At 42.0% G+C, this 14153-nt stretch overlaps 1 protein-coding gene across 5 annotated transcripts in view; it reads right to left on the bottom strand.

Moving 5' to 3' along the window:
• Positions 1-14153, bottom strand: part of GRAP (GRB2 related adaptor protein) — a 97129-nt gene that overhangs the window by 16868 nt on the left and 66108 nt on the right. For all 5 annotated transcript variants that reach the window (XM_033963737.1, XM_033963735.1, XM_033963736.1 and 2 more), the window contains one exon: positions 6292-6460. In XM_033963737.1, the coding sequence (XP_033819628.1) occupies positions 6292-6460 (169 nt within the window). The remainder of the gene's footprint in view (positions 1-6291; positions 6461-14153) is intronic.

Here is a 14153-nt window from a genome sequence, read left to right as displayed (position 1 = left end):
TTTGGAATTGAGGCAGCTTCAAAGAAGGGGGGCTTTGAGTCTGGATTTGAAGACTGCCAGACATGGAGCCTGATGTATTGAGTCAGGATTCCCGAATGTTATTGTTCTTTGAGATTCTGGAATGTTGCTGTTATCCGGAATCCCCAGAGTAGCAAGATTCCATGCTACCGATCCAGGGCAAGCAGTGGCTTCCCCCGTGTCTTTCTCAATAACAGACTATGGACTTTTCCTCCAGGAACTTGTCCAAACCTTTCTTAAAAAACCAGCTACGCTATCCGCTCTTACCGCATCCTCTGCCTTCTACTCCTCCTCATTTATATAGCACTACTAGACATACGTAGCGCTGTACGTCAAAACACAGAAGAAATAGTCCCTGCTCAAAAGAGCTTACGATCTAATCAAAACAGACGATATTGGTGCTTAGAAGGTGGGTTGGCGTTTGGAATTGAGGCAGCTTCAAAGAAGGGGGGCTTTGAGTCTGGATTTGAAGACTGCCAGACATGGAGCCTGATGTATTGAGTCAGGATTCCCGAATGTTATTGTTCTTTGAGATTCTGGAATGTTGCTGTTATCCGGAATCCCCAGAGTAGCAAGATTCCATGCTACCGATCCAGGGCAAGCAGTGGCTTCCCCCGTGTCTTTCTCAATAACAGACTATGGACTTTTCCTCCAGGAACTTGTCCAAACCTTTCTTAAAAAACCAGCTACGCTATCCGCTCTTACCGCATCCTCTGCCTTCTACTCCTCCTCATTTATATAGCACTACTAGACATACGTAGCGCTGTACGTCAAAACACAGAAGAAATAGTCCCTGCTCAAAAGAGCTTACGATCTAATCAAAACAGACGATATTGGTGCTTAGAAGGTGGGTTGGCGTTTGGAATTGAGACAGCTTCAAAGAAGGGGGTCTTTGAGTCTGGATTTGAAGACGGAGCTTGATGCATCGTATCTCGACTTCAGGAAGCAGGTGAAAGTCTGGCTCTTCTCCCAAGTCTTTAATACATGTGGTGACTGATAATCCATTCACTCTGCACCTCGACTAGCTTGCTACACCACTCTGTAACTTAGACTAACTCTTCATATCTTATTCAGCTCTACATATAATGTAATTTACATTCAGTTGAGTCATCCATCTATTTATCCCTGTTGACTTGGCATTACCTGTCTTGTCTCTATCTGCACTTGGCCTCTCAGCTTCATAGTACGTTATTTTATTAAATTGTATTATAAGCATTAGATCTGTATCTATATTATTTGAACGTTCTAATCCAGGGGTGGGCAATTCTGGCCCTCGAGAGCCGCAGGCAGGTAAGTGCTATATAAGTAGTAGTAGTCCAGTATCCTGTATCCATAGTGGCCAATCCAGGTCACAAGTACCTAGCAGAAACCCAGATAGTAGCACCATTCCAGAATCCCAAAGAGTAAGCAAGATTCTGGAACCCCATTTGAAGGGATGCAGCTCTGAACCAGGGCAAGGTCAGTCAAGGTCAGCACACTGATCTCAGGCCCTGTGTAAGGATCTGAGGCCCTGTGGAAGTATGAATCCTTTCTCATTCCCTCTCCCTTCTTGCCACGTACACATTCTACAGCAAGGAAAAGGTGCTAGCACCTTGTGACAGAATGCTGAGGCATTCCTCCCTCCTTTCTTGTCACATGACCCCTGTCACATATTAACTCTTATCTTATTTGAGCTGTCCTTATTTGGAAGGGACATCAGCTGACAAGCATTGTATATGTGCAAAGCCTCAGGCTCTGTCCACGTGTTAAACAGGCCCTTGTCTAAGTGCTGAGTTGGAGGATGATCACGAGGCAAAGCACGAGATAACGGGAGGGTGATCACGATGTAAAAGCATGTACCTTTGTATCCACCAATGTATAAGCATGTACCTTTCTACCCACCAATCATTTGATGTGTAAATGAGGGAGTTACTATAATGTCATTAGCTTAGAAGCATAATAAAAGGGACTTGGAGCTAGCCTCTGGCAGCACCTCCATCCCGACTCTAAGTCTGCATGTGTGTGTTTGCTATGTTCGCTTTCCTACACTCATTTAGCAGCAACATTCCAGAATCTCAAAGAATAAGCAAGATTCTAGAACCCCAAATAGAAACAAGAAAAGGATCTGGGGTAGACAATACGATGAAACCTTCCGCCCAATGTGTGGCGGCGGCCAAAAAAGCAAACAGGATGCTGGGAATTATTAAAAAAGGGAGGGTTAACAAGACTAAGAATGTCATAACGCCCCTGTATCGCTCCATGGTGCGACCTCACTTGGAGTACTGCGTTCAATTCTGTCTCCTTATCTCAAGAAAGATATAGTGGCACTAGAAAAGGTTCAAAGAAGAGCGACCAAGATGGTAAAGGGGATGGAACTTCTCTCGTATGAAGAAAGACTAAACGGTTAGGGCTCTTCAGCTTGGAAAAGAGACGGCTGAGGGAGAGATAGGATTGAAGTCTACAAAATCCTGAGTGGAGTAGAACGGGTACAAGTGGATCGATTTTTCACTCTGTCAAAAATTACAAAGACTAGGGGATACTCGATGACGTTACAGGGAAATACTTTTAAAACCAATAGGAGGAAATTTATTTTCACCCAGAGAATAATTAAGCTCTGGAACGCGTTGCCAGAGGATGTGGTAAGAGCGGATAGCGTAGCTGGTTTTAAGAAATGTTTGGACAAGTTCCTGGAGGAAAAATCCATAGTCTGTTATTGAGAAAGACATGGGGGAAGCCACTGCTTGCCCCGTATTGGTAGCATGGAATGTTGCTACTCTTTGGGTTTTAGCCAGGTACTAGTGACCTGAATTTGCCACTGTGAGAACGGGCTACTGGGCTTCATGGACCCACTAAGGCTATTCTTATGTTCTTCCAGAATTTCAAAGAATAAGCAAGATTCCGGAACCCCAAATAGTAGCAACAGTCCAGAATCTCCATGCTACCAATTCCAGGGCAAGCAGTGGCTTCCCCCAGTTGATCTTATCTTCATGTGGTGTACCACAGCCGGTTAATTGTTGAATATTGCCCTTAACTGGCTATGTTTTCACCAACCTTGTCTATCTGGTAGTTCAATACTGGAGCCTGGACATTTCTGGGGATAACGCAAGTGGTGGTCAGGAAAACGCTGATCGTTGCCAGCTGAATTTTGGGCTCTTAGAAAATTAAAACAGCTGGCTTGCACTTTGTAAGAATCCCATGCATCTGTTTACTAGGTCTAAAATAGTTTGTTTTCTATCCAATTAACAGTTTATAATGAAGGGAATAATTTACACGCGTTCTTCTCTCATGCAATTATCATAAGTGTTTTTGGCTCTAGCCCTGTTAATCATGCTCAGAGCTTGCTCAGCCCAGCACAGAAAGTAGGTGAAATTTGGAGGCTATGAGTAAGTCTCCGCACCCAACTCATTACTATGAATTTCTATGAAGCCACCCGTCTTGCCACCGATGGGCACCTGATTTCAGGGACGTCACTGACACACTGTAGAGATATTCAGGTAGTCGGGTCGCTCAGTTGCTCACACAGTCCCTTTTTAGACACTTATAAAACGATCTAGTTCCGGGACAAGAGTGGAAACGAAAGAATGAAGGCAAGTCTACATACAGTCAACGCTTTATTATAAGTGGCTCTGGCTACAGACACTACTTTCACAAATTCCTACATGCTTCATCAAGAGAATTAGCCTAGAATCACCTCGCACTGTCTTCCCAATGCATTCTGAGCGTACCTTTGCAGAATTTTATGGAGTTACCGATGTCGTTTTCAATATTCTACGGCATTCACTAGAATATTCTAATGAATTCATAACGTTCTGCAATACTTCAAGGCCATAATCCTTTGAAATTTGCAGATGCCCCATTAAATTTTTCGCCAGCTTGAACTGGTAAGATCTGTTCATAGGCTTTACTTACGCTCTAAGCATTTGATTAGAAATGGTTTTGAGCTAATGGTTTTAATTCGAACCAGAGCAATTTCTTCATGTCCTGATGTAAATTTTTTTCAAAACGTGGGAATCCTTTTGGAAATGAGACTTCTTATGACGACAAGTATTTTTAAAATTTAAACTTTTTTAAAAATGAGCCCCATAGCTTTATTGTTAGAAAGAGAATTAGCCAGAAGTGTTGACATCCTAAATTTGACCAGTGATAACTTTCTTGTACGTAACGAGAGAGAGAGAGCTCTTGCTGTGTGTGCTGACCTCTGTTATCCCAAGAAATTGGAGGCCACCTCAGTTGAAGCCAGTAGAGACCTACTAGGAAAGAGACTTGGGAGTTCTGATCGACAAGTCGATGAAGCCATCTGCGCAATGTGCGGTGGCGGCAAAAAAGGGCGAACAGAATGCTAGGAATGATAAAGAAGGGGATCACGAACAGATCGGAGAGGGTTATCATGCCGCTGTACCGGGCCATGGTGTGACCTCACCTGGAGTACTGCGTCCAGCACTGGTCGCCGTACAAGAAGGACACGGTACTACTTGAAAGGGTCCAGAGAAGAGCGACTAAGATGGTTAAGGGGCTGGAGGAGTTTCCGTACAGTGAAAGATTAGAGAAACTGGGCATCTTCTCCCTCGAACAGAGGAGATTGAAAGGGGACTTGATCGAAACATTCAAGGTACTGAAGGGATAAGGGCAGATTGTTCACCCTCTCCAAAGTAGAGAGAACGAGAAGGCACCCTCTAAGACTGAAAGGCGATAGATTCTGTACGAACATAAGGAAGTTCTTCGTCACCCAGAGAGTGGTTGTAAACTGGAACGCTCTTCCAGAGTCTGTCATAGGGGAAAACACCCTCCAGGAATTCAAGACAAAGTTAGACAAGTTCCTGCTGAACCCGAAACGTACGCAGGTACGGCTAGTCTCAGTTAGGGCACTGGTCTTTGACCAGAGGGTCGCCACGTGTGTGAACTGCTGGGCACGATGGACCATTGGTGACCCAACAGCAGCAGTTCTTATGTTCTTATGCTCAGTCTTCAAGTCATCCAGATTCAATTCACTAGCCATTAACAAAGCCATAGTATTTTTCAGTGGCCAGAAGCACAACTAGTTTTCACGTATAAGAGGGGTCGACCTGCTTTTGCAGGTATAAATCAAAGTCGCTTTAACTTAGTTGTTCTCAAACCAGTCATTGAGAATCTCATAGCTAGTCAGGTTTTAAAGACACCCACTATGAATATGAATGAGATATTTGCATAGAAGGAGACATGCCATGTAAATCAAGTTAATGCATATTCATTGGAAATGTCCTGAAAACCAGACAGGCCATAGGTACTCAAGGACTGGGTTGCAATCCACAGCTCTAGATTGTACTGGAGATAAACCAAGGACAGCCTACATTAAAAATTGGCTTGAAGAAGACAGTTTGCAGAGGTGATTTAGCTCACCATAGGGCCACGCTTCCATGGTTTGTTTTAGACAGCTTCTTTGAATCAGGTTAAGTTAGGACACTGATCCCTATCTGTGGTCAGTATTTGATTTGTCCTTGCTATTAAGCCCGGGGTGATGGTTTCTCTTCTTGGCTATGCTTAGTCCATCATGTTATACTGCCTCTGTATCGCTCCATGGTGCAACCTCACCTGGAGTATTGCGTTCAATTCTAGTCTCTTATCTCAAGAAAGATATAGCAGCGCTAGAAAAGGTTCAAAGAAGAGATGGAACTTGTCTCATATGAGGAAAGACTAAAGAAGTTTGGGCTCTTCAGCTTGGAAAAGAGACAGCTGAGGGGAGATATGATCGAAGTCTACAAAATCCTGAGTGGTGTAGAACGGGTACAAGTGGATCGATTTTTCATTCCGTCAAAAATTACAAAGACTAGGGGGACACTCGATGAAGTTATAGGGAAATACTTTTAAAACCAACAGGAGGAAATATTTTTTCACTCTGAGAATAGTTAAGTTCTGGAATGCATTGTCAGAGGTTGTGGTAAGAGCGAATAGCGTAGCTGGCTTTAAGAAAGGTTTGGACAAGTTCCTGGAGGAAAAGTCCATAGTCTATTATTGAGAAATACATGGGGGAAGTCACTGCTTGCCCTGGATCGGTAGCATGGAATGTTGCTACTCTGGGGATTCTGCATGGAATCTTGATACTCTTTGGGGTTCCAGGATCTTGCTAACCTTTGCGATTCTGGAATGTCGCTACTCTTTGGATTTGGGACAGGTACTAGTGACCTGGATTGGCCACCGTGAGAACGGGCTTCTGGGCTTAATGGACCTATGGTCTGACCCAACAAGGCTATTCTTATGTTGTTATGTTCTCATTGGGGTTCAGAGGAGCTCTTTTAGGGAGCTTGGAGCAATCCCTACCTCAGCCTCATGGTCATCATCCCTCAGAAAGATCTGTTGTTTCTTGGTGATGGTGGTTGTCCTGTAGAAATCTACCAGCTCATTCAAAGAATTGAACTTCTCCTCCCACAGATAGTATTTCCCACTCTGGTCTCGGAGGACTTTGAAATGTTGCACGTGTTCTCCGTAACTGTGAATTAGAGAAAAAGAAGAAAATGGAATCCATCACTGACTAGTGAAAGATGCACAAATTGAGAGAAGTAAGCCATTCACTGTTAACATGGACTTTAGCCCAATGAAATAGAAATGTCTAAAGGAAGAGAGGGTCAAATACAACTATAGTGACTTAGCATCACAAGTTGACTATATTGAATCAGAGAAAAATGAAGGCAGATAAAGACCTTGTGGCCTATCCATTCTGCCCATCCATGCTATCAACTATCCCCTCTTCTCCCTTAGAGATCCTATGTCCCAAGCTTTCTTGAACTCAAATACAGTTTTCATTTCCACCTCCTCCACTGGGAGGCCAGTCCATGTATTCACCACCCTTTTCCGTGAAGAAGTATTTCCTCAGGTTACTCCTTTCACCTTCACCCTCATTCCAGTTGACCTTCACCCTCATTCCAGTTGACCTTTCACCCTCACCCTCATTTCAGTTGACCTCCAGAGATATTTAAATATGTTTGTTGCAGTCTTACAGGTCTCATCGTGTCAGGTCCTACCTGACCAGGTGGAGCGAGACCTGGAGACCTGCAACAAGCATGATGCCAGCTGCAGAAGGCTAAGAGAACGTATTTAAACATATCTCTCAATATCATTTCGTTCTTCATGGCTCTAGCTACAGAAGACGTGATTAGGTACTGCTATATGTACTTTGTGGGCAAAACTAGACGTTATTTTCCGTTCCATTTAAGTTTTGATGAGCTCATAGATAATTCAACAGGGCGCCATGCAGCGATACAAATTCGCCAGTGGTGCATAGATCCCTAATCACAGCACATTGTAATCTAATCTAATCTAAGACTTGGCTTTATATACTGAGTCATCATTCTAAGAAAGCCCAACTCGGTTTACAATAATTAATGTAACAGATAGAAACCATTAATTTTCAAAATGTTTAACAAATAGAGTGGTTTTTAAAGATTTACGAAAAAATTGAAGCAAACCAGAACTCCTTAAAAGAAGTGGAAGATCATTCCAAAGTTGAGAAAACTTAAAAATCAAAGATTGACTAAGCGTTAAGGCTTCTGGCATCTTTTTCACACCTAGAGCATCCAAGTCAGAGGACTTAGGCACCATGCAAATGAAAAAGAAAAAAAAACCCAACATATAAAGGAGACTTCTCATTTGGCTTCCTGATGAAGCTCTAGCGAAACACGGCCTGTGTTGAAGCCAGGATACAACAGCTCAGATAAGTGATTTACCTTTATCTATGGAGAGCTATATGAACATTCTAACGCTATCAGAAGCCTTAACGCTCATTACAAAGGGCGAGGGATATCGTTTGTGCTATTTGTCTCCTAGCCATCCCAAGTAACTGTTTGGACTTAAATCCCCTATGTTTATCAGAGAAAGCATGGCTTTAAAAGACTTAAAATTCTTAGGTCACTTGTGTTTTGCACTGAAAATGTAATGTTGTTCCTTCCATTCAGATGGACCGAAGACCACAGAACCTTCACCCACTATGTGGCAGTCATTACCCCTACCTGGCATTGGAAGTGATATAGCTCATGTTTAAGGCTCAGGCCTGGGGTCACTAATGGTAGACATGACCATTGCTCTCCAATTGATCCAGGGCAAGCAATGGCGTCTTCCATGTTTTTCTCAATAATAGACTATGGACTTTTCCTCCAGGAAATTGTCCAAAGCTTTCTTAAAAACCAGCTATGCTATCTGCTCATACTACAACCATTGCCACTGCTTGCCCTGGATCGGTAGCATGGAATGTGGCTACTCTGGGGATTCCGGAATCTTGCTACTCTTTGGGAATTCTGCATGGAGTGTTGCTCCTATTTGGGGTTCCGGAATCTTGCTAATCTTTGAGATTCTGGAATGTGGCACTCTTTGGGTTTTGGCCAGGTACTAGGGACCTGGATTGGCCACCATGAGAGCGGGATACTGGGTTTGATGGACTTTTGGTCTGACCTAGTAAGGCCGTTCTTGTGACATGCTTTCTACACACTTTAAACTGCTGTGTTAATGCGTCTTTGGCAAACGGCTTTTCTGTCACGTTTGCAACAGAGAGCGGCAATTAAAAGCTGACCTAGAAATGTCTCTTGGGAGAGGTCATAGATTATTTATCAGTGTATGGATGGGCATGTCTAGAGGGTGGGGTGTCTGTCAGCCCTTTGAAGCCCTCATCTTCCTTTATTAAAACATAATTGATGGTGAACGTGATTAACATGATACATGTTGTGGAAATGTCTTGCTGCGGGCAGAGTTCTCTTCTGGGAAACAGAAAGGATTCCAGTTTCAGAATCTTTTGGACATTTGTTTACTAATATTTGTGCTGGGGCTGACATATAAGTTATTTAGTAACATAGTAAATGATGGCAGATAAAGACCCGAATGGCCCATCCAGTCTACCCAACCATACACTCTCGGTGAAGTTACACAGAAATACTTTTAAAACCAATTGGAGGAAATGTTTTTCACTCAGAGAATAGTTAAGCTCTGGAACGCGTTTGCCAGAGGATGTGGTAAGAGCGGATAGTGTAGCTGGTTTTAAGAAAGATTTGGACAAGTTCCTGGAGGAAAAGTCCATAGTCTGTTATTGAGAAAGACATGGGGGAAGCCACTACGTGCCCTGGATCGGTAGCATGGAATGTTGCTACTCTGGGGATTCTGGAATCTTGTAGCTCTTTGGGGATTCTGCATGGAATGTTGCTATTCTGGGGATTCCGGAATCTTGCTCCTCTTTGGGGATTCTGCATGGAATGTTGCTCCTATTTGGGGTTCCAAAATCTTGCTATTCTTTGAGATGCTGGAATGTTGCTACTCTGGGGATTCTGGAATCTTGCTCCTCTTTGGGGATTCTGCATGGAATGTTGCTCCTATTTGGGGTTCCAGAATGTTGCTCCTATTTGGGGTTCCGGAGTGTTGCTACTCCTTGGGTTTTGGCCAAGTACTGGGGACCTGGATTGGCCACCGTGAGAACGGGCTACTGGGCTTGATGGACCATTGGTCTGACCCAGTAAGGCTATTCCTTAACCCTTATCCTTAACCCTACTCCTCTGCCCTCCAACCCAGCCCGCTAATTAACCGTTCCCCTTAACTGTGTCCATGACATCTTGTTTGTCTGTCTTGCCTGTTTAGATTGTAAGCTCTTTCGAGCAGGGACTGTTTTCTTACTCTTTGTGACTTTGTACAGTGCTGCATACGTCTGGTAGTGCTATAGAAATAATTCATAGCAGTTGTAGGATCATCACCAGAATTAGGAGCGTGACTCGGTTAACAAAAGAATAGAGGTTAGAATTTAGAAGAAGAATAGGATGAGAGAGAATAAATAAAGAAAAAATAAGCAGGAAAATCAAATCGTAAAGCCTAAATAAAATCTTACCCTCTCTTTTATTAAGGCGTTGCGCAGGTTTTAACGCTGGCAGTGGCCGTAACTGCTCCGACGCGCATAGGAACCATGCTACACGTTAGTAAAATTAGAATGGGGTTAGTTAGAATGGTTGAATCATCTAAAGACACAATTACAAAACGTGCTACACTTTTGGTAACTTTATTTTGAAATTATATTTTAGTAAGAAACAGGCTCTGTTTTGTGGTCAACGAATTCTGCTATTTCCAGATGTTTCTAAACAGACGTAAGAACATAAAAACATAAGAAAGGCCCTCACCGGATCAGACCGAGGTCCATCTAGTCCGGTGATCCGCACACGCGGTGACTCCTATGAAGAGGAAGCAGTTCCTGGCTCTTAGGCCTAAAGCCTTCTTCCTAAAGTTTCCATGTAAACACTTTATCTCATAATTAAGTGATAAATATGTTTTTTTAGACCCAGTCCAGTTAGAAGGTTTTCTGAAGGATAAACCGGTTCAAACAGTATCTTAGGTAATTTTCCTTTTGTTTAATTTCCAATTAGGGAGGATAAATGAAGAAATAAATAGATGTATGTCACATTCTGCCTGCTTAGCTGTTTTCATTATATTACAAAGCCGCGCCACGCGGAAAAGTGCACTCTAAATTGCCGTACGCGCTAGCCGCTACCGCCTCCTTTTGAGCAAGCGGTAGATTTCTGGCTAGCGTGCGCTAATCCGGTGCGTGCGATAAAACCGCAAGTGCGGCTTTGTAAAAGGACCCCTAAATGTATGTTGCTAAAAGGAATACACTGTCGGCCAAATAATGTGGACTAGATCTTTGAAGGATATTAGTTTCTTTTTAATGTTTATGTCGATGGTTCTAACTGGATGTTCCTGACTTTGTTATATAATTTGTAATTTGTAACAAATGAATTTAAAAAAAAAAAAAAAAAAGAATGGTTATCTAAATATTTTTTTTAAAAAAATTTTTTAAAAAATTTTTACGGAATAATTGAAAGGCGCCTGGTTCTCTTATAGTAAATGGGAACACATGCCAAATCTCAGTTCATTAAAAAATGTATGGTTGACCCACTTTCCCAACAGATTTGATTCCTTTAAGTGAGGCGAATGAGAGTTTAAATCTATGGGTGCTCCTCGCAAGACATGATCTTTCAGCATTCCAAGATCACGGTACCAAAGATATAAAAATACCGAACAAAAGTTTGAACACAATGCAATCACATTTGAACTGAATCCTAAGGTGAACAGGAAGCCAATGAAGCTTTTTCAGCAACGGGGACACGTGATCGAACTTACTTTTCCCCAAAATCAGTTTGGTGGAAATTAAGAGCCATAAAAAAATATTTGGATCCTTTATCGTTCAGACTATTGGTGCAGGCATTAGTTTTATCTATTTTAGACTATTGTAACATCATCTATTTAGGAGCGCCCAAAAAAATTCTAAGGAAATTAAGGATAATTCAGAATACAGCTGTTCGACTGATTTTTGGTTTAAAAAAGAACGACCATATTAGTCCATATTATTGTTTATTTCATTGGCTGCCTTTGGAGGCAAAAGTATTATTTAAATGTTCCTGTATCTATTTTAGCTGATATCGGGATTGTCTCCAGGTTACCTTTTTCCTCATTTTGTGTTGCATAGACCATCATGAGAAACTAGAAACTTCTACTTATTTGCTTATCCAAAAATTAATGGGTGTAGATATAAGACCTTCTTAGACAGGACCCTAGGCAACAATCTTGGTTAGGTAAATGTATTCAGCAAGCTATGTTAACGGAAATTAATTAAGACCACTTTGTTCGATAAGTTTATTACTTAACGAGAATTTTATTATTGAAATTCTATTTTACAAATATTTGTATTTTTTACTGCATTATTGTATTTCGCTGATTGTCCAGCTCTTTTTAGTGTAAACCACCTAGAACTTCAGGTCACTAGTACCTGGCCAAAACCCAAAGAGTATCAACATTCTAGAATCTCAAAGATTAACAAGATTCCGGACCCCAAATAGGAGCAACATTCCATGCGGAGTCCCCAAAGAGTAGCAAGATTCCGGAATCCCCAGAGTAGCAACATTCCATGCTACCGATCCAGGGCAAGCAGTGGTTTCCCCCTTGTCTGTCTCAATAACAGACTATGGACTTTTCCTCCAGGAGTTTGTCCATACCTTTCTTAACCTTGATTTATGTCACTTGAGGAAATGCTCTGTGCTGGGAGAACCAGCTTCTTGATTTGGAAGCCAGGAAGGTAGATGGATAGTCTGTAAGTCTCTTGGAGCAACCAGATGTGGCACTGTAGAGAGAATGCGCAAATTGGACTTGAGATGTCCAGGTTGGGCCCTCTCAAGTTCTGCTAGTATTTTCGAACAAGATATGCTGATAGAGAGTCTGTTCTAAAATGCATCAAAATTGGATGTTTATGTTCTTATACATGTAGTGGGAGTATTTAATTTAGAACCGTAAATGTCTAAATTATTTGTAATATAAATGCATGTTCTGAAATACACAGAATATATGCACTTATGCTCCTGAAACACATAGTACAGCAGAAGAGGCAAGTGAGATGTCTAACATCAACCAACAGTTACATTTATTAAAAGTAGTCCAGATAAACAAATGTTCCAACCAAAGTAGTTGAACTTATAGATCAGGATGTAGCCAGAGAAAGTCCCAACTTGGATCCGAGTTTCGGCAACGATATCGCCTTCTTCAGGGGACAACAAGTAACTTTGGCAAAAAGAAAGTAAGATTGCAGAAAATAATTTGGCAAATAGTATTCTCTGTTTTAAAAGCGTTTCCATTAATTTGCTTACCACAGAAGTCCGACTTATCGGCCTGTAATTCCCCACTTCTTCCTTACGTCCACTTTCGTATCTGTATTTGAACATATATATATATATATATATATATATATATATATATATATATATATATATATATATATAACACGTGTGTTTTGTTTCTGAAGACGCCAACACGAACTACCGAAATACAAATACAAAAGTGGACGTAAGGAAGAAGTAGGGAATTACAGGCCCGTAAGTCTGACTTCTATGGTAAGCAAATTAATGGACATGCTTTTAAAACAGAGAATGGTCAAGTTTCTGGAATCCTGGATCGGAGGCAACATGGATTCACTAGAGGTAGGTCTTGTCAGACAAATCTGATCAATTTCTTTGACTGGGTGAATTGGATAGAGGATATGTGCTAGAAGTGGTGCATTTAGATTTTAGCAAAGCCTTTGACAGTGTTCCACACAGACTAATAAATAAACTGAGTGTCCTTGGGATGAGTCCCAAAGTAATGGCCTGGGTCAAGAGCGCTCTGAGGAAGGGAATGTTACCAGAGATGTACCTCAAGGTTCTGTTCTTGGGCCTGTTCTTTTTAACATTTTTATAAACAATATTGCTGAAGGGTTGTCGGGTAAGATTTGCCTTTTTGCGGATGATATGAAAATCTGGTAACCCTACACAGAACATCTGCACATATGTTCTGAAATATGCAGAACATATGCATGTAGATCAGACTGTTTAAATCCATACATGTCTATGGTTTTCCAAAGCTATCAGAGTCCAATATCCCTTTCCAATATTACTTTCTTTTTTTTATTGGGGGGGGGGGGAATAAAACACTGGGAGATTAAGGGGGAGACCACCCCTAATCCCTCCAGCGTAGTTCTGCACAGTCCTAGGAACTCTGAAACCCAGGTGTTTCAGGTAGCCTTTGCCTTCTGAAATGGGTCATGGATTTGATATTCCGCCTTTCTGACATTTTCATTATGTGCCGGTCTTTGTCCCTAATGGGTCAAAATCTTTCTGTATCTGGGGCAATGGAAGGTTTTGGCCCAAATTCTGTAGGCACCTAAATAAATTAATTAACAAGCTTGTAATCATCAATAATTGAAACGCAGGCGCCTATCAAGAAAACGATTCTGCCAATAAGGCGCCTTCAAAAAAAAAACAGGCGCTATGCACGTTAGGCGTGGGCGTGGATACGCGTTAGGTGCCTTGTTGTAGATTCACTGCTCTTAAGCGCGCTTAAGCGCTCGCATGGGCGCCTAACCTTCGGTTGTGCCTAGAGCTGGTCTCCAAAAACAGCGCCCAATTTCACTTGAATCGCGCTAAACGGTGCCTAATTAGGCGTCTAACCTTTGGGCGCTTCTTATAGAATTTGCCCTTCACATAATCGTAATAATCAGACAGTCTGGAATTTTCAAGCCGATTTTCTGGGCCACAGGGGTATAAATTGATATCTGGATTTGTGAATAAAAACCCAAAATGTCTTCCAAAGAGGATCATTTGCAGGTCACTGACCTGGGGGGGCCGCCGCGAGAGCGG

This window comes from Geotrypetes seraphini, chromosome 11, assembly GCF_902459505.1.
Source record: "Geotrypetes seraphini chromosome 11, aGeoSer1.1, whole genome shotgun sequence".
NCBI lineage: Eukaryota > Metazoa > Chordata > Amphibia > Gymnophiona > Dermophiidae > Geotrypetes > Geotrypetes seraphini.
This window is presented reverse-complemented; position numbering and strand designations above follow the sequence as displayed.